The sequence below is a fragment of the Polistes canadensis genome, unplaced genomic scaffold (assembly GCF_001313835.1).
Source record: "Polistes canadensis isolate GaletaPanama2010 unplaced genomic scaffold, ASM131383v1 scaffold_36, whole genome shotgun sequence".
In the NCBI taxonomy this organism is placed as follows: Eukaryota; Metazoa; Arthropoda; class Insecta; order Hymenoptera; family Vespidae; genus Polistes; species Polistes canadensis.
The window spans coordinates 337,261-361,116 of record NW_014569583.1 but is presented as its reverse complement, the minus strand read 5'-3'; the positions used below and the strand labels follow the sequence as shown (position 1 = coordinate 361,116).

The following is a 23,856-nucleotide window of genomic DNA, read 5'->3' as shown; positions in this document are numbered from 1 at the left end:
ATACTTATAGATCGCGTTGGTGCAAGCTTTTTACTCGCGACATTGCAAACAATATGAGCATTGTTTATTTTTTCTAAAAGAAACGAAGAAGAGAAGACGAAGAAGAAGAAGAAGAAGATGAAAAATGAAATAAAATACAACGGAGCAGTAATCGTGATCGCAAAAGGGTCTACAAAAGAAAAAAAAAAAAAAAAGGGTTGCATTAAAGTTCCATTAAAAATATTAACGCGTTAAACAAAATATAATCTCTAATTTCATTCACAAATTTGTCAAAATTTTTTTTTCTCTCTCAAAAATAATTCACTTTTTTATGTGATTTGATTTATAGTTAACAAAAGAGGCAACAATTAGAATCCGATTAATGGTATTACCGTTTCAAAACAATATCCTAAGACCTCTATATGCGTATAACAATCAACATAGGATTCTTCTTCTTCTCATAGATCTTACATCGATGGAAATTCGAAGGTATTATAATAACCTTGATATTACGCTTTAACACGTAGTGCTATATTAAAATGCAACTTTGACTTATGCATGTCGCGAGCCACGCTAGAACACGTATACACATAAAAATACATTTCCACAGTTAACGTTGGCTCGTTACGCTAGCGCGCATTTTATTTTCCCCTAACTAATCAATAAGCGCAATTATGAAATCTCGATTTATCGATGGTTACATGAGTCGTTCGTTCGTTCATTCGTAAAAATCGAGAATCGAGAATTGATGTATATGACCTATTTAATATTCACTTCTTCCCTCTCCCACCCTCACTGCAAATCTCTCTCTCTCTCTCTCTCTTTCTATGGTGTCTTCTAAGTCACTATATTCCCCGTTGCTCCTAATCCTTGTTAATATCTCGTTAAAACGTAATGACTATTTCTACAATTATTTACAAAATGTTGAAATGCATTGTAGTTAGTGGAACTCTTATTGAATCACTCGAATAATGAGCGGATTCAATCCTAAAACTTCATTTCCAAATGCTCAACATCGAGATACAAAGCTTGGAAATCGAAGGATCGTTTAACAAAAAAACAAAAAAAAAAAATAAAATAAAAAAAACAACCCCCTGTCCTAAAAAGACCGACACGATTCGAGTGAAAATCGATTTGGTTCGAATCGGTCTTTAGGATCGATACGTGAATATTATTAGACTAATTTATTAGACTACGTAAGATTACCGAATAACCCACCGAATTATAGCGAATTAAACAAAGATAGAAGAAAAGAAAAGGAAAGAAAAAGAACAAACAAAAAATGAAAAGGAGATATAAACGAATACCTTACAAAAATATATTATACAAATTAACTTTTACGCTGCTTTGAACGATTTCGATTTAAAAAAAAAAAAGAAAGTTCTTATTCGTTTGTTTGTTCTTTTTTTCCTTTGATTTTTTTTTTGTATCTATTTTTTCTAGCCGAACAATCAATGATATAAGCTATCTAACGGTAATGGCGGTGTTATAGGTGGCAAGTGATTACCGCAAACTGGGAAATTCGGTGGTACAGGTGGAAGATCCGCGTGCGTACCAACGTGTAAAATTAAATTCATGCCGATCAATATGTGGAAGAGGAAGTGACAATGGAAGAGCCAATATCCTGTTGGGAAGAAAACAAAGTATTATATAAATGAAATAATAATTACGATAAGAAAATATGTTAGATATAATGTGATAAAGATTTTTACGATGAACATTTACCTGGATTATCGGCACGGAATCTGAAAATAACGTAACCGTTGTTTGGCACAGCAATGGTATCCTTGGCAGGTGGTAAATTAAATTGTCTGTGAAGTAATCCTCTCTTGTCTAAATCCAACGCATGTTTTAAATTAATTTTCTTTACGTTTTTATCGGGTGAACGACCAATACCGATCACGTTGAACGCGTATCCGTGTAAATGGAACGGATGCGACAAATTTGGTTGTTGTACTGTTTAAAGAAAAACATTTTAAAATTGCATTTATTGTCTTTCTCTATTTATATATAATTGATTATATATTTCTTAATTATTATTAATATTAATTTCTTAATACGTATCAATGAAACTTACCCTCGTCTACGAGTACAACTTCAACAACCGCGTTGTGTGGTATATCAACTTGATGCGTGCACATACAATTAGCACCACAATCGGCCGGTCTGTTATCACCATTGCAAAATTGTTCAGGTGGTATATCATCGATTTGCGAAAGTAACGGTGCTGGTGGAAACGTAAAAGATATCTCGTCTACGAGTGAGATCACATGGTCTCCAGTCGGTGCAACTAAAATAATTATCGCGATTGAGAACACGATCATTAGAAATAATATTATATAAGATGTAACGTAAACGAAAAAATACAAAATAGGGTTTTTATCCGCCCCCCCACTCCCCGTGTGTTAGAATTAATCATCACTTTATTCTTTTTTACCTAAGAAACGATTGTAGGTTTGGGGTTGGAAGACTTCTTCCGGTCTGTAGAATAGAAAACGGAATGGCAAGAATATTTTGACGTCGGGACGTTGTTGTAGAATACCTTCGTCTACGTGACGAGCGTTTTTCAATTGGCTAACACAAATAGCATCTTCTCTGGGACGATTGCAAATGGCATCGAGTGGATTCAATACCTAGAATCGTGAGAACAAATTTTCCTTTCTATATCATAATTCATCATCAACGATTTTAAAGAGAAACGTTTATAGGTGAACGATATTGAAAAGAAAACAAAAAGTAATTCTCGAATTTGTAATATCTGATATATATATATGTACTTACGACACCCTGTGGAAGACCATAATCGTACGTGGGTGGAGTAGAAGTTGGTTGATAAGGGCCACGTGCATAACGCAATATAGCCAACTGTTGGGCACGCGGAATTCCACATTCACCGAGTGCACGTACTTGGATCCAATATGCTCCGACTGGTTGGTCAGCGTTTATCACAAAGTCATAACGTTCGCCTAAAAGAAAACGAAAAAGAAATAATAATATTTTAAAAATAATTTTCTTAAAAATAAAAAACAAAAACTAGGATGAGAGGCGTATCAAACTTACCAGAAAATGAGATGATGGTGTTCACGTTTACTGGATGAACGGATTCACCGTCGGTTGCGATGACAGATAAAGCGTGACCTTCGAACGTAATTTGAGCCGGACAAACGGATCCAAATGAATTGATAAGTCGGAAACGATAACGGCGTCCAGGTGTTATGGTAAAAACTTCTAGCGGTGTATTAGTCATGAAACCAGTATTCGGATCCTATAATTGAAATATAATATCAACGGATATATTACGTGGATATATTAATAATTATAAAACAAAACAAAAAATCCGATGCTAACGCGAAATTGTCCTTTTCCATTGATGAGAACACTTTCAGGTGCTTGACCAGTATTAACAGCTAAACGTCCTGGGAATCGTTCAGCCGCGTATTCGTGGAACCAATCGCTCATCAAAAGTACGTGAGTAGTCAAATCGTAATCGTAGAGATTACTGTTAGGGTCTTTGTTGGGTGGTTGCCGAACAACTATACTTCCGTAAAGTCCATCCATTTTTTGTAATCCGGTATGAGCATGCCAGAAATGTGTACCTTCGTTGCCAGCTGTCCATTGATACCTTTTATAATCATTGAAACCGACTAATTTATAATCTTGACATTGATAACAAACCTAATTACGATTTATAACGAAATGAAATGAAAATTTCATTTCTAGTAAATAATAAATTACCTGAAGGTGCTACCCTCTTGTATAGGACATTGTGTAACATATGGTACACCGTCGTAATATTGTGAACCCCTTTGGAAGACACCATGCCAATGAAGGGTCACTTCCATACCTTCCATATGATTTTCCACGTCGACGACCACTTTGTCACCCTGACAAACTTGTATACTTGGTCCTGGTACCATTCTGTTGGCTGTTAAAATACCACGTTCCACACCATCGGCGAGAACGCATTGACACTCGCTCCAGACAACATTCGTTGCATTCGGCGTGCATATTTGGCAAGCGCTGGAAAATAATAATAAAACTTTAGTCTTGGTTTTAGTATTTTGGTTTCTATCCAAGATCGTATACGGACGGTTATATTTTATTGTACTTTGCTAAAGAAAATAAAATAGAAAAAAAAAAACAATCATACTCACGCGCCAAGTACGGTATAATATTCGAGGGTGAAATGATAATAGCATATCCTTGGTGGTTCGTTTTCGCGACAAGCACGAGCACACTCGTCCGGAGACGAAAGTGAAGGATTTCTTCGTAATTCAGCGGTTGCCCTTTCACTGTAATCAAGGGGTCTTGTTCTTGGTGGTCTTATCGTAGCACCACGACTACCCAAATTGTCTATTCCACCAAATCCGCTTCGGAAAACGCTAGATGGTGTTCCTTGAATTATTCCACTTCCGGATGAAAAGAAATCCGATGCGTCAGTTGGGAATATACTTTGAGATTTGATAGTCGAACTCCAGAATGACGAAGAAGCCGATTGATCTAACGTTTCACCTTTATGGGGAAAAAAAAGAAAAATTGATATTCGGTATAAGTGACGGATAATTTTATTAAAGTATACTTTATTATTGTAAAACAAATAGAAAGTAAATCCAATGAAATCAAATTTAAAGAACGTAAGAATTTACATTTATCTTAAACGTAGTAAAAAAAAAAAAAAAAAATTATATATAATTTCTATTTTGTGTACTCTTATTAATTTTTTCTTCACGATCTAGATAAAGTTGAAGAAAAAAAAAAAAAGTAAAAAAAAGAAATAAGAATGATCGATCTATCGGCATATTAGTAATTATACGATCGAGCATTTACTATTGGTTTTTTTTGTTTTTTTTAACTAGATACTTGTAAAGAGTGTTCAACGACAAACGCGATATATGTATATACATAATTGCATCTTGTTTAGTCGATAATTATATTTTGCATTTTTTTCGAAAATGAACTTACAAGCGAAACCTACGCGTCAAGGAGTATAATGAAACGGAAACATGCTCCAGGAATTCCAGGTTTTCTTTTTAAATGCTAACGGTAAATCGTAAAAAACGTCGAGTTAGATTATACATTATAGAGTATAGCAACTTTCTGACACATACACACACACACATATAAGAGACACGATAGGATGTCGTAATCGATGTCGTTTTTACTCGTTGCATTCTAGTTTATCCTCTGATATTCTACGTTCCCAACGACCAAATATTGGAAATGCGAACGTTTGTCGGTTCACTCGAAGGCAGGAAGTACTTGCGATTACTTTATTTTATTATTTCTAACTTAAATATGGAAGTATATGTATATATACATATATAAATGTAGGTATCATCCATCGGTAACGTTTATAAATATACGAGAAAACTTGTTCGTATTTATATTATTCATAACTTGAAAAAGAAAGAAAGAAAGAAAGAAAGAAAGAATTTATTTATTTCGATTCATTGCGATCTTTCATTAAAAGTTTTAAATCTTCATTCCTATATTTAAAAGAAAAAGAATGCGGAATCGTTTTATTATAAAATCTTATACAACGTTCGAATAGAACAAAATATTCGACAAATAATATTTTTTATTATTGTAAAAGGAAGTACGAAAATAAAATTATCTAACGTTGTGAGAAGATTTTCTCCAAGATCATACCCCTTACGTATGAACGAGTATTATATATGATATATAAATCATTCTAATGCATTTGTATACGAAGGTTTAATGGTACACCTATATCAAACTTTTCTATGAATTATATTACAGAGTATTATATTAAGACCTCATTAATATAAATTTATATAGAAAATATATATGCAGAAAATGACTGTTTAAATGTGTTTTATATCATCGATAATTTGAACATGAAAATAACATTAACTTTGATCACACCGTGTTACACAATTGTATCTAAAGTTGTATCGCGTATAACTTTCAAATAATTGTTAGTAATGGTCATTTTGTTTATCATGTTTCTTCGATTATTGCATATTTCTTGTTTTTCTTTTTTTCTTTCTTTTCTTTTTGGAAACACCTGAAAGTCCCTTCTATCCCTTCTCCCTTATCTTTATTCGTATCACGAAATTGTATAAACCCTTTAAGCAAACAGTAATTTTAATTCATCGAGAAAGAGAGAAAGAGAGAGAGAGGGAGAGATATTTTAGTATATTTTCGTCATTAATTTCTCAATTTCTTGTTTCGTTCGAACCACATAAAAGTAATTTTTTTGCTCCCCTTCCTTTTCCTTCCTTTGTGATTTCCCTTTCATATTCATTGAACGGGAAAGGAAAACTTTTTGCAATGAACGCGCCGGAGAACGGGGACACATTTGAACGAGAAACGATCGTAAAATATTATTTGTTGATCGATTTATATATCGATTATGCGTTTCATTGGTATATTGAAAATGAAGTATAAGGTGAGAGATATATAAATGCATAACGCGTTTCAATCGAAAGTCCAATCGTAATACGTTTTTCGTTTATGATTCCTTTCGCCAAAAGTGGACCCGGAAAGAAGAATTATTCGATCAAGATTGTTAAGCCCTTTCACGATCATACCGTCGTCGATACGAAATACCACAGTCTCGTTCGTCACAGTGAGAAAAATTTTCTTCGATTAATCGTTTCAAACGTTTTAACGTAACTTTATTAACGATCGGAGAAATTTTCGTATTTACGACTTTTCCGAGAAGATATAGGTAATTTAAACCGCGTGCCTTTCTAATGATCGTATTACTCGACAGAGTAGTAATAATAAAATTTTGTCGTATTCGAATGTTCTACACACAGTCTTAACAACTATTAGATTTTTTTTTTTACCTCGATCGAATTTTCTACGATTGGAATTTATCTATCGATGGAAAAATTATAGTTCGAATTATTATTTACGCATTCGTATATAAGATTGTAAAGTAACACGGAAATATTATTTACGCGCTAATAAAACACATTTTACGTCGACTCGGTAGGACTCGTAAGAATATTTGAAATTGGTATATACCATATATGTGTATGTATATGTATATATATAGATTACACGAGCGTATTAGACATATTTTTGTATTAAACCGATAATGTATTTGCCGGTTAGATACTATCGTGTTGATGAGTTCTTAACGACGCAAGACTGGGACAGTATAGTTGAACCAAGTTGAAAACGTAGAGTAAGAAAGAAAGAAAAGAAAAAAATCATTTATTTATAAAAAAAATCCTATTCCCGTGCGGCTCGTATGCACACACACACATACACATTTTCGTGTAAAAGTTATATATTTCATCATGTTAAAATAAGAAAGAAATAAAAAAAACCAACTTCTAATACTCTCACATAACTTTATTATCTATCCGCACGTAATACCGGCGTTATATAATAAAAAAAAAAAAAAAGAAAAGGAAAGTAGAATAAATAATTAATACATACATATAATATATTTGCTAATGAATTAATTTAAAACGCATTATGAGATGTTAATTATTTGTAAGGGGAATACGTGTAAGTAAACCAGGTTGGATTAAAAAAATCCAAAGTAATTTATGAGTTCGTAGGAATCAAACAAACCCTTTTACAGAAAGAAAGTTATGCCTTTGATTCTACCGCGTAAAAATGTATTTCATCGATATCAACCATTTGAATCTTTCTTTCTTTCTTTCTTTTTTATTTCTCTTTTTTTTTTTTATACTCAATCGTCGTACCAATCCAACGGTGACACTCCGGTGTGTTGAAATAATCGATGCATACCACCAATAATATTATTGGTTTTGACATTCCAAACCGTACATTTCCGTTGTATAATACTACAAATCCAAATTCAATCCCCATCGTCTGGTTTCACGATGAAGGATTCCTTTTCTCCCATGCCACACCGAGGCCGCAAACAACCGTATCGGTTCTCCTTTATCGGATTAGTCACAATTTGCATACTCACCGGATTATTCACGGTTCGTGAAAAGAAAAAGGAAGTATCCGAGATGCACTTCTTCGAGCTAGACCATGTGTATATACATATATATATATATATATATATATATATATCCACTTTTACATTCTCGTCGACACTGATATTTACCGTGAGATCTTTCCTACAAACTAACGAGTTCTCTTATAAGATTCTTCGTGGCTTGAAAGTTCAAGCTAAAGGTTGCACCAAACATCAGAATGAGAGAGAAAATACTGAGACGACACGATGAGCACCCTAGGTTTGAAGCAATAAAATACGCTTAATGTCGCTTTACCAATGATCAAGATGGGCTTGGTGTCTCCCTTTTCTTTTTTTTAAATAGATGAAAACAATGAACGAGTGTTTCAAGCATCGTAGATCGTAAATGAACGTTGAAGTTCATCGACTCCTCACGGTGTCGATCGATCGTAATTTAAAAGTGCAACTTTGTTTTCCCAAGAATAATCCTTATAACTCATACGATGCATATGTGTGTATCTCTATTTACGTATCACGTGCATAACTTTTTCTTATCATCGATCATGTTTTCTTCTATCTTTCTTCTTTGTTTGTTTCTTTTTTTATTGGATACTCAATAATCGTTTAAAGTCATGATGGATTCGATAATATTAACGAGAAAAAGTTGGTCAATAAATAATATTTATATATTTTATTTATAGGCGAGAGAGAGAGAGAGAGAGAGAGAGAGAGAGAGAGAGAGAGTGATAACACGTCGAAATGGTTCTTTTTTCCGTTCGATATAATTTTTGTGTTAATTATTTATTACTGATATTAAAGATTGCACCTAGACCATAAGAAATAGTACATTATGATATTCACGTCACCATATTCCAAGCTTGTTTACCGTTACGACCGGTAGCATGAGAGAGCTGTTATTATTCCAGCATTTTAGTCGAGTTACTATCAATCAACGCTCGAGAAAGTAGACACATTTGCCGTCACTATGTTTTAAAAAATAATTCTCTCTCTCACTCTCTTTCTCTCTCTCTCTCTCTCGTTCTTTCTTTTTCTCTTTCTTTCATTCTACCTCGTTCGCTTGAAGTATGATTAACTCGTCTAAGATACTTCGTGGCTACTTCTATTTCAACTTCTCATCCTTATAAGTAACTATGTATTTATATATATATATATATTCTAACATTTCGAATATTACAAGAAATGTGTCGTGTAATAATTAGGAAGCGAAAGTAAATAACAGTAGGAGGGATTAATTTAGCTTGTAATAGTTGATAATTAAATAGTAACAAAATGATAATTGTCAAGCCTATAGTTATTTTTCATACGTAGGTATGTATTATATATATATACTATCTATAATATCTGTGAAAATAACTGAAAACATTTCCAATTATACTTGCAAGCGTGGGACATAACAAGATGTTAAATAAAAAAAGAAAAAGAAAAAAAAAGGTATATCTAGTTACCTTATTCGGCTTTCTATATATATATATTATATTATACGTAGAAACAACCTCGGGAGAAAAATATTTTCAATGATGCAACAGATCGATAAGATCGTTGTACTCGTTGCCGGCAACTTCAAGAACGAGTCGATAAATTTCTTTTTAGTATCAAAAAAAGAAGAAAAAAAAAAAAAAGAAACAGAAAGAGAAAAAGAAAAAAAGTAAAGGGGAGAAACCAAATATTACCGAATTCGTTGAATAAAGGATAAAAATCAAAAGAAAGTATGGCGAGGGGTGGTAGGTGAGGGGGGAGGAGGAAGAGAAGGAGACATGCGTGAAGACAAGTCGACTGTTTCTTCTTGGGTCGGTGCACTCGAGTTGTTCGAGAGGAAAGAAAAAGAGGAAGAAGTATGATGAAACGAAAAAGAGAAAGACAAGGATGCAGTTCGCGAGTTGGATGGAAAGTGCAACAACGATGATCGGGAGAACACGTGGTCTTGGCCTTGTCCTTGTCCTCGTCTCATCTTACGGAACACGATTCCTGAGAAAAGTCGGTGCTCTCTTCTTGTGCAAACTTTGCTTGTGCAAACTCTGCTCTTATACGTCTGCTTCGCATGATCTTAGAGAGACGTGCGTGTTTCGATCTCTCTATCTTTATCTTTATCTTTCTTTCTTTATTTCTTTCTTTTCAATTAAGCGTGATCGTAATGATGGCATCGTAAATGGTTCGATCGAACACCTAATGGATATAATGATACGTCGTTGAAATTGTCGGGATCGATTCACGTTAAACATGTTCTTGCTACTAAATCGTTGTACCACATTAGAATTACATGCTATTTCACGAAAATATTTCATCTTGAAAATACCTACGTGTTAACGTGGAATTCCTTCGGGCGGAATTTTGATTCTAATCTTGTAATTGAATTAAAATCTTAAAAATATATGAAAATTAATATTCAGAAAATAATTTATAGAAATATTAGAACACGTTCCCTATTACATCTCGTCTACTCATTCGAATTATAATTGAATTAGAATCTAGTTTTTTTTCTTTCTGTATATTATATATTTGGAATTATTGTTTTAAATTGACAGTACACCACTGTAATTCACTACATATTATATTACAATTGATCGGAGAAAGGTATTGGGATGTATGACGTCTTTCCAAGTGAGAAATAGAAAGTGTGCAAAGTCGATAATATTCTAAAGAAAGTGCTCGTAACGTTCTTTATCCCTTTTTCAAATGAACCCGAAGCGAAATATTTGTTGTTATTGTAATTAATCGAATAGAAAGGTTTTTATCCGTTCGCAATTCTACGACGATTCAGAGAGAGAATTTTGTTGAAAAATCTATCTCGGACAATGATTATTTTTTTTACCTAAGAATATTTTAATCGTATTGTCGTTCACGATTTATGTAAATAAGTTTTGAGAAATTCTATACAATTCCACCGTACCAAGTAGTTGGTAATTTGCAAATGAGAGTGAACAATAATAGATGTTTATCTTTATTACCTTAACTTGTTCGATAATTCTTTGACCATTATCGTACGTATCGTATTTAAATAAATAAATCGCGGTTAGGTACTATTAAAATGAACCTTTAAACGTTTAAAATAATTCGATCGTCGATAAGCAACCAATGCATTTTAAAAAAATCGACACCACCACCACCACCATAGCTACTACTATTTTCTATTCACCCTACGCACCGATCCGACATATATAATAAATTTCTAAACGATATCAAGATTCTTTGATAATGATTGATACGATTTCATGATCGGCAAAGCACGTTAAAATGATTCGCTCGAGCGGACATAATCTATAGAGAAAGGTATATAATATCTATTTTCTTAATCGCGAATTAAAATCAGTATTCTTAATAAATAATAAACATTAATGGTATGTTATATTTTTATTGTTATTGTTGTTGTCTTAGGTATCTCTCTCTCTTGAGCTATTTTTGAATTTAAAAAAAAAGTAAAATAAGAGAATACGCGTATCTTCCATTCTTTGGTTTATTCGCTTTGGGCATCTCAACGGGTTCGTTTTCGATTTATTATATTATGTTCGAATGAAATCGTTTGGAAAAGAATACCTACTTTCTGTTCTACCAATCGTAGCGTGAAATTATGCCACCGCCTACGTCAGAATGATCGTTCTTCTTTGATAAATGAGACCGTGTCCGGTACTTCCTTCCTACCGATATTTTTCAACTTCTACGTGTTTTCTTTTTCTTTTTTTTTTTAAATTTCTTTCTTTTCCTTTTTTTCTTTTTATTACTAATAACGGTTAACAAATTATACGTTATCGCTAACGATAAGGTATCTATATTTTTTTCAAAAATTTCTAGATTTTTCGCGGTCGGTACTTTCTAATTATTAAAACATAATTTCTAAACGATACATCAAACGTTTTAATATAAGATATCATTGAACAAACCCATTGTTTGATAAATGAAACGTATCAGGTAAATACCTTACTTCCCGAAATTTTTCAACACTTTTGTGTGGTTGTTTTTTTTTTTTTTAATTAATAATAACAGTTAAACAAATTATACGTGATCGTTAGCGATAACGTATCTATCTTTTTCCCAAAAAAAACTTCGAAAATTTCACGTTAGTTACTTTCTAATTAATGAAACATAATTTATGTGTAGACGATAAATCACGTTTTAATATAAGATATCATTGCATTTACTTCAAATTATTTGCCAGCGAGTATTTTAATAAGATAATAAACTTTTTAACTCGAACACTTCACACCTGGTTTGATAAATTTTGCGAGTAAAAGTCTTTCTCTATATTTCTTAGAATAAACTAAAAGACGTTAGCCCGTTCATGATTAAGTGCTCGTAAAGTAAGAACCGAGTGAAGAAGCTTTTGTTGCTCGACTAGGTTTCGAGCAATTTCGCTCTTTCTAAATTGCTACAACCGTATAGCCTATTTAGAAATTGTCTTGTGGTAACTTGAAGATGTCACATTTTAATGCCCATAGAAACTTTGTATAAAACTTAAGAATTAACGTTGGTTTAACTTTCAGAAATATAATTTTTGTTTAAAATATATGAAATTAATCGTAAAAGTTATACAAAACACGTTAACTTGTAACATATATATATATATATTTTAGTCTAGTAAATATAATATATTATTATCGCTGAGATAATATACTTACGTACGAATTATACGAATAAATTAAACAATTAAAATATCATATATATTTAAATAAACGTAAGTAAAATAGTTTGTAAAAGATTGGACGTTTTTCAATCGCCTCATTCATTTCTTGGTAATGGTTAAATCAAAAAAATCGTCTTGATCACGAAAATCAAACGTTTAGCCTGATTTCAAGCTCGATCAATTATCGAATTGAGAAAGTATCTAGCAATGATGGAAAATTAATATCCTCCCTATTATCATCCATTACTCGTCCACTTTCTTTTGTTCTACAGAATAGAAGTAAAACTTTCCTAGAGGATATATAACTCTATTTATTAATTTCCGATAATGGAAATCGATCGAAAGCCGAGGACGTTCTGTTTTATATTACGTTAGACGTTTTATTGGATTATCTTGATTCATCTTTTGTGAAGCATGTAACATGCTTAAGTTTTTTTTTTTTTTTTCAAATAATCTTTAAAACAAATATCGTTGTGGAAAAAGATCTTTCATAGGAGAGTCGTCGTGAATTAAATTTAAAATTTTACAAAAAATTATATTCGAATAATAATTATTTAAAATTTATACGGTTCATTATCACGGTTCGTTTTATCTATTTGTTTTTCTTCCTCTCTTTTCGTTTCGTTCTTTCAACCTAATTTGAAATTAATTTTATACATTTTATCTCGGGCTTTTACTTTTCGCAAGTGGATTCCTCATTTAAAATCAACGTTCATCTTCATTCTTACGAATTTTTCGTCTCTAACGAAGCATTCAGCAATAAGAACTTTCAATTTTTAACTATTTGATTAACTTACTCTTTATATTTTACGCGATAAAGTTAGAAATTGAATACAAAATAAGTCCGAATAATTCGACAGTCTGTGTAATTAAATTCTAATTCAATGAAAGAAAAGGAAAGAAAAGAAACAAAAAAATCTATGCGATTCAAACGATTCGCATAGTCATATCATGAGAAACGTGTATGCTCGAAAAATATACTGGTTAGATTAAAATATATAGAAGAAGAAAAAAATAGAAAAGTAAACCAACTAGGAATCATGTAGGTCGTTACAAGTAAAAGTACTTGTATGACGTCTCGAAGATCTTTAAAGTTGAATCGTATAAGAAACACAGCTTCCATGCTTCTTAGATGGGATGACTATCAATCACGAAAAATCTAAGTTTCTCGATGTTAAAGGTTAAGAATAACTAAGATTAAAAACGAGTAATGTTACAAGTTGCATTAACAATTTTCATTCATGTGAAATTAGTTTATACGTAGACGAGTTTTGAAGATACTTTGAATGAAATGAAACCTTTAGGGAGATGATATTATACTTCGAACGTTGTTTCTACAATTATACGATTTAAACTCTCGTTCTTCCTACCTCCCTCCCACCCTTCCCCTTACCATTCCGTTTATTTTTGTTCCACCATTAAATCAAAGAAACTACCGACTTGTCGCTAGTAGATATCTTTTCTAGTCGAACAACGCGACAGAAATGCTCGTTAAATGGAGGAAGAGAAAGAACAGCTAGCTACCTACCTACCTACGGGTAAGTAACGTTACTCACATATTTACATCGTAGTACATATAGGAAAAGAAAGTTGTTTCTTTTTAAACGTCGTATACGAGACGGGGCGGGGGCGAGCGGAGAAGAGAGGGCTTAGGAGGGAAAAAGTTATCGATGAATAATAGTTTTATCCAAAGATGTTGTTTAACGCTTCGACGACCGTGAAATGGTCAATGAATAATGCGCTTAATTATAAAGAAGACGAAAAAGAAGAAGAAGAAGAAGAAGAAAAAGAAGAAGAAGAAGAAGAAGAAAAAGAATAATCAAGTCTTTGTTATTATTATTATTATTTTTTAATTGAATGAAAAAGTAAGATCCATCGATAAATACTAGATGAGATAGATCAATTATAATCTATTGAATAATTTACTCTATACTTATAAATAATTTCAAACTCTCTGTTATAAATGAGAGAAATATTATTAATCTCTTTGGAACACGTGAACGTATGTATACACATATAAGAAGAACAATTTGAAGTATCTTAGAATCGCGTGCCGTATCTCCCAATTATCTCTCTCTTCTACCCATTCGAATTCCAAAGAAGGACGGACGCTTTGGCGATTTCATTTTCATCGTGTAATCGAATCCGTTCGAAATTGTTTTCTCTCTCTCTCTCTCTCTTTATCTATTTTTTTTTCCTTTTTCTATTTCCGAGGGCCCGGCTAGAAGGAACGTGTCTTAGGAGCAATAAAAAACTGTGTCACGCTTTCTGCATCACTTGACCGGAGTTAGCACACGCGATTGATCGCCGATGCGAACGAAATCGATCTAACCGATCGACTGATTTATCGTCAGATGAAATTCGATCGTGCCGTTGGCGATTTGACCACGACAACGATGGCTTAGTTTGCCTTCCGGATATAATACACCTAATAGTATCGTATCTATGTGTATATGTATGTGTATGTGTTTGTGTGGATCTGTGTGAGTTAATATAAATAACTCTATGCAAATAGTATATATATTAGTATATTATAATATATTAGTATATTATAATATATTAGTATATATTAAATAGTATAAATAGTATATATTGCATATGGTTATCTATAATAACTCACATATACTATATGCAAATATTAGGATAAACCAAAAGTTCGTATGCATTTTGTTTATTAATATTTGTAATATAAATTTTCACAAAAACAATTCATTATGCAGTTTCAAACGCACAAATTTTTGGCTCACATTAATAGTTATTTATGTTAACTCGTATATATATACATATATATATATATATATATATATATATATATATGTGTGTGTGTGTGTGTATGTGTGTGTAATAAATATGTAAATGTAAGATGATCCGTCGAATCCGGATAATTAATGAAAGAAAGTTACAGGATTAAGGAGAAGATAATATCAATTAAGCGAAATTATCTCGGTACTTCGATCATTTGAGTATTTTACGAGCTTTCAGCTTTATAAATGAAAGAAATCGGAAAATGAATGAATGTATGACTTATCTTGCGAAAATAATTCTTTAATAAATTGGAGAAATAATATAATATATGAAACGTAGATATATAGCTTTTACTTTAACGACGGACGATACGCGTATTTATTTTGAACACCTGCGACAGACTGTCAGTTGATTCTTTCCCGAGAGAATTTCGATATGTTAATTTCAATGAACATTAATGTCGCGGCACGTATCGATCATTATCGGATGACGGTTTATGATTGTCCAATACTTTCCTCTCTCTCTCTACATTTAGAAACTTTCATTTGTAACTCTCTATGCTTTGTTTGCTTTTTTTCTTTTTTTTTTTCTTCCTTTTTTTTTTTCGAATAGAAATATTTCTCTTCATAAATATTGAACGTCATTCGACGATATTAATAATAATTACTCGTTCTTACTATTTTCCCTTGTAAAACAATATATATATGTATATTATCACGTAGAAATGTAATATTTTATCAATCAGATAAATAAGTTGTATGTACAAGAATTAAGGTACTGTCAAAAATTATCGATAGAGAGTAAGTTTCTACTTTCGAACTTTTTATCATTCGTCAAATCAAGAACGAGAAATATTATCTGTCCATCATTTTCGAAGAGAGAAATTATACTTTCCGAAGATTCTCACTGAGAGATTCCAAACGGTATCACCCACTTTTTCTTCGCACGACCGATCGATCAAATCAATTCAACTGGCCGTGTATTTATTTAAAAGCCGGCCAAACTAGTTTTAGCCCACGGTGAGCGAGGTCTGCCGGTATTACCAATGTCAAGTGCAAACACGCGATCACGGTTCACTTCTCTGTGTCTGCCTTTAAAAAAAAAAAAAAGAAAAAAAAAAAAAGAAGAAGAAGAAAAAATAAGATAACACAAGTGATATAACACGATGACAATCGCTTTCTCTTCAAACTTCCTCGGTAATTACAATTTGTTTCGATTTAATCAAAAATAAATTCCATTCCAAATTTATCAACAACAACAACAACAACAAAACAAGCGAAATAATTAAACAATAAAAAAGACAAACAAATGTATTAATAATTAAAGGAAAAAGAATAAAAAATTGAATTATCCCCCATGTCGAATAATAAATAAACGAGAAGAGGATCAAAATAAATCGTACTTTTGTCTTGTGTGTTTCAATTGTTTTGTTTTTTTTTTTTCTATTCATTTATTTATTTATAACGAAATTTAATCACATCGCGTATTAAAAACGTCGTATAAAATTCGTTATGGTATGCGCGAACACGTCGTCATTGCACTCAATTACGTAAATTGAATAAACTTATCGACGATTATAGGATAAAAAGAAACCAAAAAGAAAAAAAAAAAAATAGAGAGACAGAAATAAAATCAAAGAATTCGAGAACATTTCTCTTTTATTCTTACTCTTGTCGGTCGTCGCATATAAATGTGTGGAATTTTTTTTCTTTTTTTTTTTTTGCGTTCCGTACTCATTAATTTAATGAACGTTAACGATGTCCTCGATGTACCATTTTAATTAACCATCCACGCTTTCTGCATAGTTTTATCCAAAGTAGAGATCAAATGGATATAATTAAATGAACTTATTCATTTCGTATAAATGTAAGATATTACCTATATACGTGGATATACGAATAAAAGAAAAGAAAAAAAAAATTGGTCATTACGATAAGGTCATCTTTGTAGTCTCTGTTTTATTCATTTTTTTTTTTTTTTAACGATTGAATAAGAAGATATCCCGTGTTATACACCGGAATAAATATCAGAAATAAAGAGGAATTCCGGCAACGTTCAAAATGGTATTCGTTGATTTCGCTTTGGCAAGGTTTTTCCTCGAATGTTCAAAGATCATGGTCATGTAAACAAATAAAAAAGAAAAGAAAAAAAATACTGCAACGCAAAATAACATTTAAACAAAGCAAACTCGGCAGATAATTTTTGTCCCACTTCTGAGAATGTATCACAAGACTATTCTGCTACTTTGTAATACATTCACGTTATTATGCTCGTCTAAACTATGTAGCAAATATCTCTGGTTAATAGGTTAGATGAAGAAATAAAGAAAGAATGAAGGAGGAGGGACGGGGTGGGGGTTGGAAGGAGAAAAAAAATCTAGAAACTTCTTCGACGGTCAAGATATTTGTCTCGTATGTTGATTGTCATTAATTTTTAACAAAAATTCTATCATCAATGGAATCCTAATTGTTGAAATACCATCATGAAATATAATATAATAAATACTTTACTTTATATATGGTTAAGTATTTGGAACATAGCAATCGAAATATCGGTATCAATATATATTAATTTTTTAATAGTATTTTACAATCGCGATAATAATCGTAAGTAATTAATTTAACGAGAGAAAAAAGACATGGATTAGATTTAAAATATTTTTTGTTGAATTTTAGAAATAAACAAATGGAAATAATGCAAGGTATATGCAATCGTATAAGTATATAAAATTATTATTCTATAGTAATGTTACGTATAATAGAATATATATTGTAGATTGTAATTCGATGTTAGAAAATCGTATGCTCGGTTTCCAAGTTGAAAGAGACTATTTAATCTTAATATCACGTAAGGATCGTACATTAAGTTAAATGTCCATGTGGACACGCGACCAACGAGAAGGCACGTGCTGACCGGACCGGTCAATGGCCATTCACCAAAATTACCGTCTACGTTTCTGCATCAAGGAAACATACCGCACGACAAAGGAGATCTCATTCGTTCGCATACTAAATCGACGGGTTGGATATCTTACGGAATACTAAATAAAAACTGATTAGTTCCTCTTGATTTCAAGTAGCTCGATTACTATCGAAAGAGACACGCGTTCTTGTCGTTGTTTGATTCTCGTCGGCATAGTTATAATACCAGAATGACTTTGCGTTGCAAACCTTGATTAATAGTCACGATATTCGATATCTTGACTAATTATTACGTTTGAGATAGATTAGTCGTGCTCAAGTTGTCATAAAACGTCAACAGGTAATTATTTTATCGTTGGACAATATAATAATTTAAAAAAAAATATTTTTCTTTTATCATTAATTAATTAAAAATTACTTGCTCGATTAATAAATCCTTTTTTTGGATAAGGAATCATTTTCGAGAAAATTATATTCGTAAAACTTTAATAATTTCTTTTTTTTCCTTTTCCTTTTATATTGCATCCCGAACGACTATGATAATAATTTATTGTACGTTCGTGAAATTTACGTTAGACAAGAAGAATGGCGCGATTCGTAAATCAAGAATGATGTGATCAAGAATATAATCTGAAGAAATATAAAAAGTGAATGAATGCGAAATGTTTACGGGGGAAATCTTCTTTCTACCTAATTTCAAGCATTTTTTTGAAATAAAACTTTCCAGTTAAATCGTCTTACGTGTGTTACGGTCTTTTGGAGGCCCACGTGGTACGGTGAAAATATTTATCGGAGACATCTTATCTTTTAATGTCTGTTTTCAACGTACGATACACTCGGCTATTTCTTTTTCTTTTTTTTCCCTCCCCATCATTCATATCAAAGTTAAAAGGAAAGATTTCACGTCAATATAAAAAAAAGCGTACTCGTTAACGATTTGATTTGATCATCGATAACGATTGCTTAGAATTTAAATAGATTAAATCTAGCACAATAAATGAATTTAATTTCGAATATTTGAATTACAAATATCATTTATATAATTGTATAAAAAAAAAAAAAATAGAACGTGCATCAGTAAGTATATATATATATATATATATATACCTTCTTGCCTTGATTCGTACTTTTTCCAACGAGATTTAGAATTTTTTTTGAATTATTGAAATGTTCTTGTAAAACCGGAACGATGCAAGAACGCAAAGGAAGGAAAATTGTATTACGGGCACAATTTTAATTAACACCGTAACAAGATTCTTTTGTTTCGGTCACACGCACAAACTTTCCCCTCGCCTTTTCACTTTAGTCTTATTAAGGGTATCAACCATATCACGTTTAATACAAAATCGAATTATATCGAGATAGCGTATTATCTCGAGACAATTAGAAATTTGCACGCGTTTTAAACGAAGTGCATCCTTGCGTGCAGATATTACTTTGCGAATTGTATTTTATCGAATTTTTTAATTTTAATTCGCGACGAAATAATCAAATACCAAGCGTAACGATAAAAATTGTGACAATATTTATTTAACAATCACAAATATCATCTCTTAACTATTCGATTAAATTATTAAAAAATGAGATTGATATTTAATAGAAAATAATTATGCGTTAAATAATCAGTAACGTGAATATATTCATCGATCATATATTATAATATCTACTAATATAAATTTATATATATATATATATATATATATATACCTATATATAGATAATGTGTATGCGTGCGTATCGAAATAATCAAATGATCGATTATTACTACCTATACGTATGTAACGTATAGACTTTTGAACGAGTCTATTCTTCACGCTCAGTTGAAATTAGTTTTCAACTTTCTTTCGTGCTATCGCAATTCCCGTGTCGAAGGTATGTCTTGTCTGTGAAATTCTTATTAACTCTTATTTCCGTTTCGTTTCGTTTAGTTTCTGGGACCATTGTATTAAACTATAGCATTCACGAAACGCCTTCTTACGTTCCGGCATGTCAAACGTCAAGTCACGTCAAGTCAAGTCAAGTAACGTCATTAAAACTGTTAAAACGTTGACATAATAATCCAAACATCGATGTATTAACTTGACCTATGCCGAAAGGCACCAACCCCTTCCCCTTCCCACCCAATAGACCAAGCTTCTTGTCTATTTTTAGATTCAATTTCGTGTCGAATAATAATTATCGATTGATCGATCGAAAACGCCGGGAGAAAGAACAACAACAGGTACACGTTGATTTCCTATGTCTGTTAAGCTACAATGAAACTTGATCGATCTAATAAGGGAGAGACGTGGCGAGGAGGAATGAGGGGGGGAATATCGTGAACTAGTCAAGATAATTGGAAAAGATTAATCCGTTTATTTATGAAAAAATACAAATGTTTGATTTAATTCAAAAACGATACGAAAGGAAATAATACAATACATGTATATTGTTATATATATATGTTATATATATATATATATATATATATATAACTATAACGTTTATAACAAAATCGATGATTAGACTAATTTTTCGTTATTAATTTACCTCAACTATAATACCGTTATTAATGATGTAAAAAGAAACAAAAAAAAATAGATTAAAAGTACAGGAAGTGTAACGAGAAAGAATGAGAGTAAAGTTTGACTCGTAATAGGTATGCTTGAACGATTAATTATCAAACATAGTATAACCAAATCTATTAATAGAAAGATGAAAAGAAGTTTTGAAAAAGTTAGACGAGGTAAAAAGAGCGTTAACGTGCGAACGAGAATCTTTTGAAGGTCTTGCAATATGATTAAAGATAGAAAAGTGAAATGTTACATAATCTATGCACAATTCTTGTTGCTTCAGGAGAAAGTTATGGAAAAAGAAAATATTGACGACTACTACGACGATCGATACGCTCCGTTTCATTTCGATTACGTTCGGTCCTTTTTGCCTCTTTAGTTTCGCATTTGTAAACAAATTACGATAGTAGTAATATTACGATCTTTCGTTTTCGTATTGAATGGATCGGTTATTCTTACGGTCTGTCTATCGGAAATCAATTTTACAAAGTAAAAAACAATAAAAATGAAGTTTTATTCAATCAATTCTAACATATTATTTGATCCTTGAACGTTATTCGCACTTTTTAAAACTTCCAACTATTGTAACTTTCGCAAACGTATTGAACTATATAAAAGCTAATGGCATCGATCGATAAAGAAAAAGAAAAGAAAAAGAAGAAAATTGGAAAGTTTTTCTTTTTCTTTTTTTTTCTTTTACAAAGGAGATCGAATTATGCTATTAAATATTTCGCAAGTGTGCATTAATTAATTATTATCATCGTGTGTGTATAATTATAGAAACGAAGAACGATAATAAATTAATTAACGAAGCATCTACATGACTTCACTGGAACCTATCTTGGAACTTACTTTTCCTAGTATCTTGTCTCTCTTTCTCTCTCTCTATAAGTATCTAATGCTAATTAATTATACCGACATCTGGTACTTTAATTAGAATAAAATTTATAATAGAAAGGATCTCGGGATATGGGATGTTAATAAGTAATCCTATATACCGAATGGTTTGTCACAAGGAATAAACCAAGAACAACGAATGCAACGAATAACACATTGCCATAAGATTGATCTTTCCGCAAGAACGATCACCTACCACCAATCGCATGTGTGCCATTGGAAATGAACATAAGGTATGGTTGGTCTATTGCGTGATATGTGTGTACTTTAGAATGGCTGGTATATATATATAGATATATATGTAATACTATATATACAATTAGATCGCCATAAGCGTTGCTTTTTCCCCCATATCCACAAGCTTGTTAGATTAATCGAGATAAACGAACGCGAAATCGCACGAACGTCGTAATCTTAATAGCGTAGGTGTAGAGATATTTATTTCTTTCGTTTATTTCTTTCCAAAACGATTCGACCTAATCGCTAAACCTTTCGTTACTTAGTTACTTCGTTACTCGCGAATACGTAACGTTACTTTTACGAGTAACTTATGTTACTTTATTTTTTTCTTTTCTTTTTTTCTTTTCTCTTCTTTTCCTTTTTTTTTTTTTTTACCTTTTATTTTATCGATAAGCATGATTATACTAGAACGAGTAGCGAAATAATATTTACGACTTGACGTAATATATTACTGATAATTGTTTGTGTCGGTAATTACTGTGATAGCAAATTGAATCAAAATTTTTAAGAGAAATTTATTTTTCGATTTATATTTGATAACATAATTATTCTTTTTTTCTTTCTTTTTTTTTTTATAACTATTAACACACAATTATGTATAAATGCATAATATAAGTGTTTTTCCTGTTTATTCGATAATATACGAATGAAAATGATCAAATTCAGTTGTATTGCAACGAACCATGTATACCTTTTTTATGCTACCCTCAATACACGAACTCTCGAACGTCCTTGGTTTTTCTTTCTTTTTCTTTTTTCATTAAAAAAACAAACTCTTACTTTTATCAAACGGTAAACGTTATTATTAAACGTTTCCGTAAATAACACCACGCGTCTGCGCGCGTGTCTATAATAGTTAACTAAAAATATCTGAAAAATATCTACGGATTTAAAACACATTTAACGACTTTGAACTAAGTCACTTTGAACTATGTCACGTAGTACTCGTAAAAAAAAGGACTGATCAAAGATAGTACACGATTGAATCCCTAGATAGAGTAAATTTGTGCAATCACTGTCAATTAATTTGTCCGTTTTAGAGAAATTTCAGCACCAAAATAGATTTTCTTTCAGAAAAGGTAATCTTTGCTAAAAGTTTGCTAATTATCACACTGTGATACCGTATCTTATTCGTCAGAAATGGTCTTGTTTATTTTACTTTGACATATCGTTCGCCGATGGGTGGTTGTTTCTTTTTCCTTCAATTTTGTCGAAAGAAATAAAACATATCGGAGAGGGGAGGCGGAAATACAATATATATGTAAAATTAAAACAATTGCGAGAATATAAAGAAAGATTAAAAAGGTAGGTCAGTATTTTCCCGACTTCTCTCTCTCTCTCTCTTTCTCGTCACAACATCATTGTTTAATCATAATGTTCGTTTTGTTCCATCAGCTCGATTATAAAAGCTAGAGAATTGTTCATTTTAAATAATTCACAAATAACGAAATACCTAAACTGGATTGTACATTTTTTTTTCCTAAACGGAATTAAAACTACGATTAATTTTTTTTCTGGAATATTCACGATAGTAGTAAACATTAATACAAGACGTCAAAAAAAAAAACGTACTCTGGTTTACGATAAACGATCAAAAAAAAGGGATTAGAATTTATTTTAAATAAAAATATCGACGTGTAACGTTCGTTATTCTACAAACATTTTATACATTTCATTCGAAACAATGTTAAGAATTAACGTAACGATTAAGTTAATTACTATTTCGCCAAATCGAATATCATTTGACTCGAGATTACTATCCGAGGATTGAATTACACTCCGAGTATATTGGTTAAGCCCGCAGGATCGTGTGGTTAACACGAAGTATCATCTGCGTAAGCCACAAAATCATTTCGACCATGCTCTCGGTGGGAAGAAAAAAAAGGAAAAAGTGATCAATTTAAAACGCATTTATCTCGCCTGCTTACGGAACAAACGAAGGAAGAAAAAAAAAAAAAAAAAAAAAAAAAAAAA

General features: G+C 31.6%; 1 protein-coding gene across 1 annotated transcript in view; it reads right to left on the bottom strand.

Annotated features, from left to right (window-relative positions):
• Positions 1 to 1,365: 1,365 nt before the first annotated feature.
• LOC106784508 (laccase) overlaps positions 1,366 to 23,856 on the bottom strand; it is a 34,629-nt gene continuing 12,138 nt past the window's right edge. The window contains exons 2-10 of the mRNA XM_014744123.1: positions 4,134 to 4,491; positions 3,715 to 3,999; positions 3,328 to 3,601; positions 3,040 to 3,244; positions 2,761 to 2,945; positions 2,417 to 2,612; positions 2,057 to 2,269; positions 1,705 to 1,935; positions 1,366 to 1,603 (exon numbers count right to left, since the gene is read on the bottom strand). Coding sequence (XP_014599609.1) covers positions 1,431 to 1,603; positions 1,705 to 1,935; positions 2,057 to 2,269; positions 2,417 to 2,612; positions 2,761 to 2,945; positions 3,040 to 3,244; positions 3,328 to 3,601; positions 3,715 to 3,999; positions 4,134 to 4,491 — 2,120 coding nt within the window. The 3' untranslated portion in view covers positions 1,366 to 1,430. The remainder of the gene's footprint in view (positions 1,604 to 1,704; positions 1,936 to 2,056; positions 2,270 to 2,416; positions 2,613 to 2,760; positions 2,946 to 3,039; positions 3,245 to 3,327; positions 3,602 to 3,714; positions 4,000 to 4,133; positions 4,492 to 23,856) is intronic.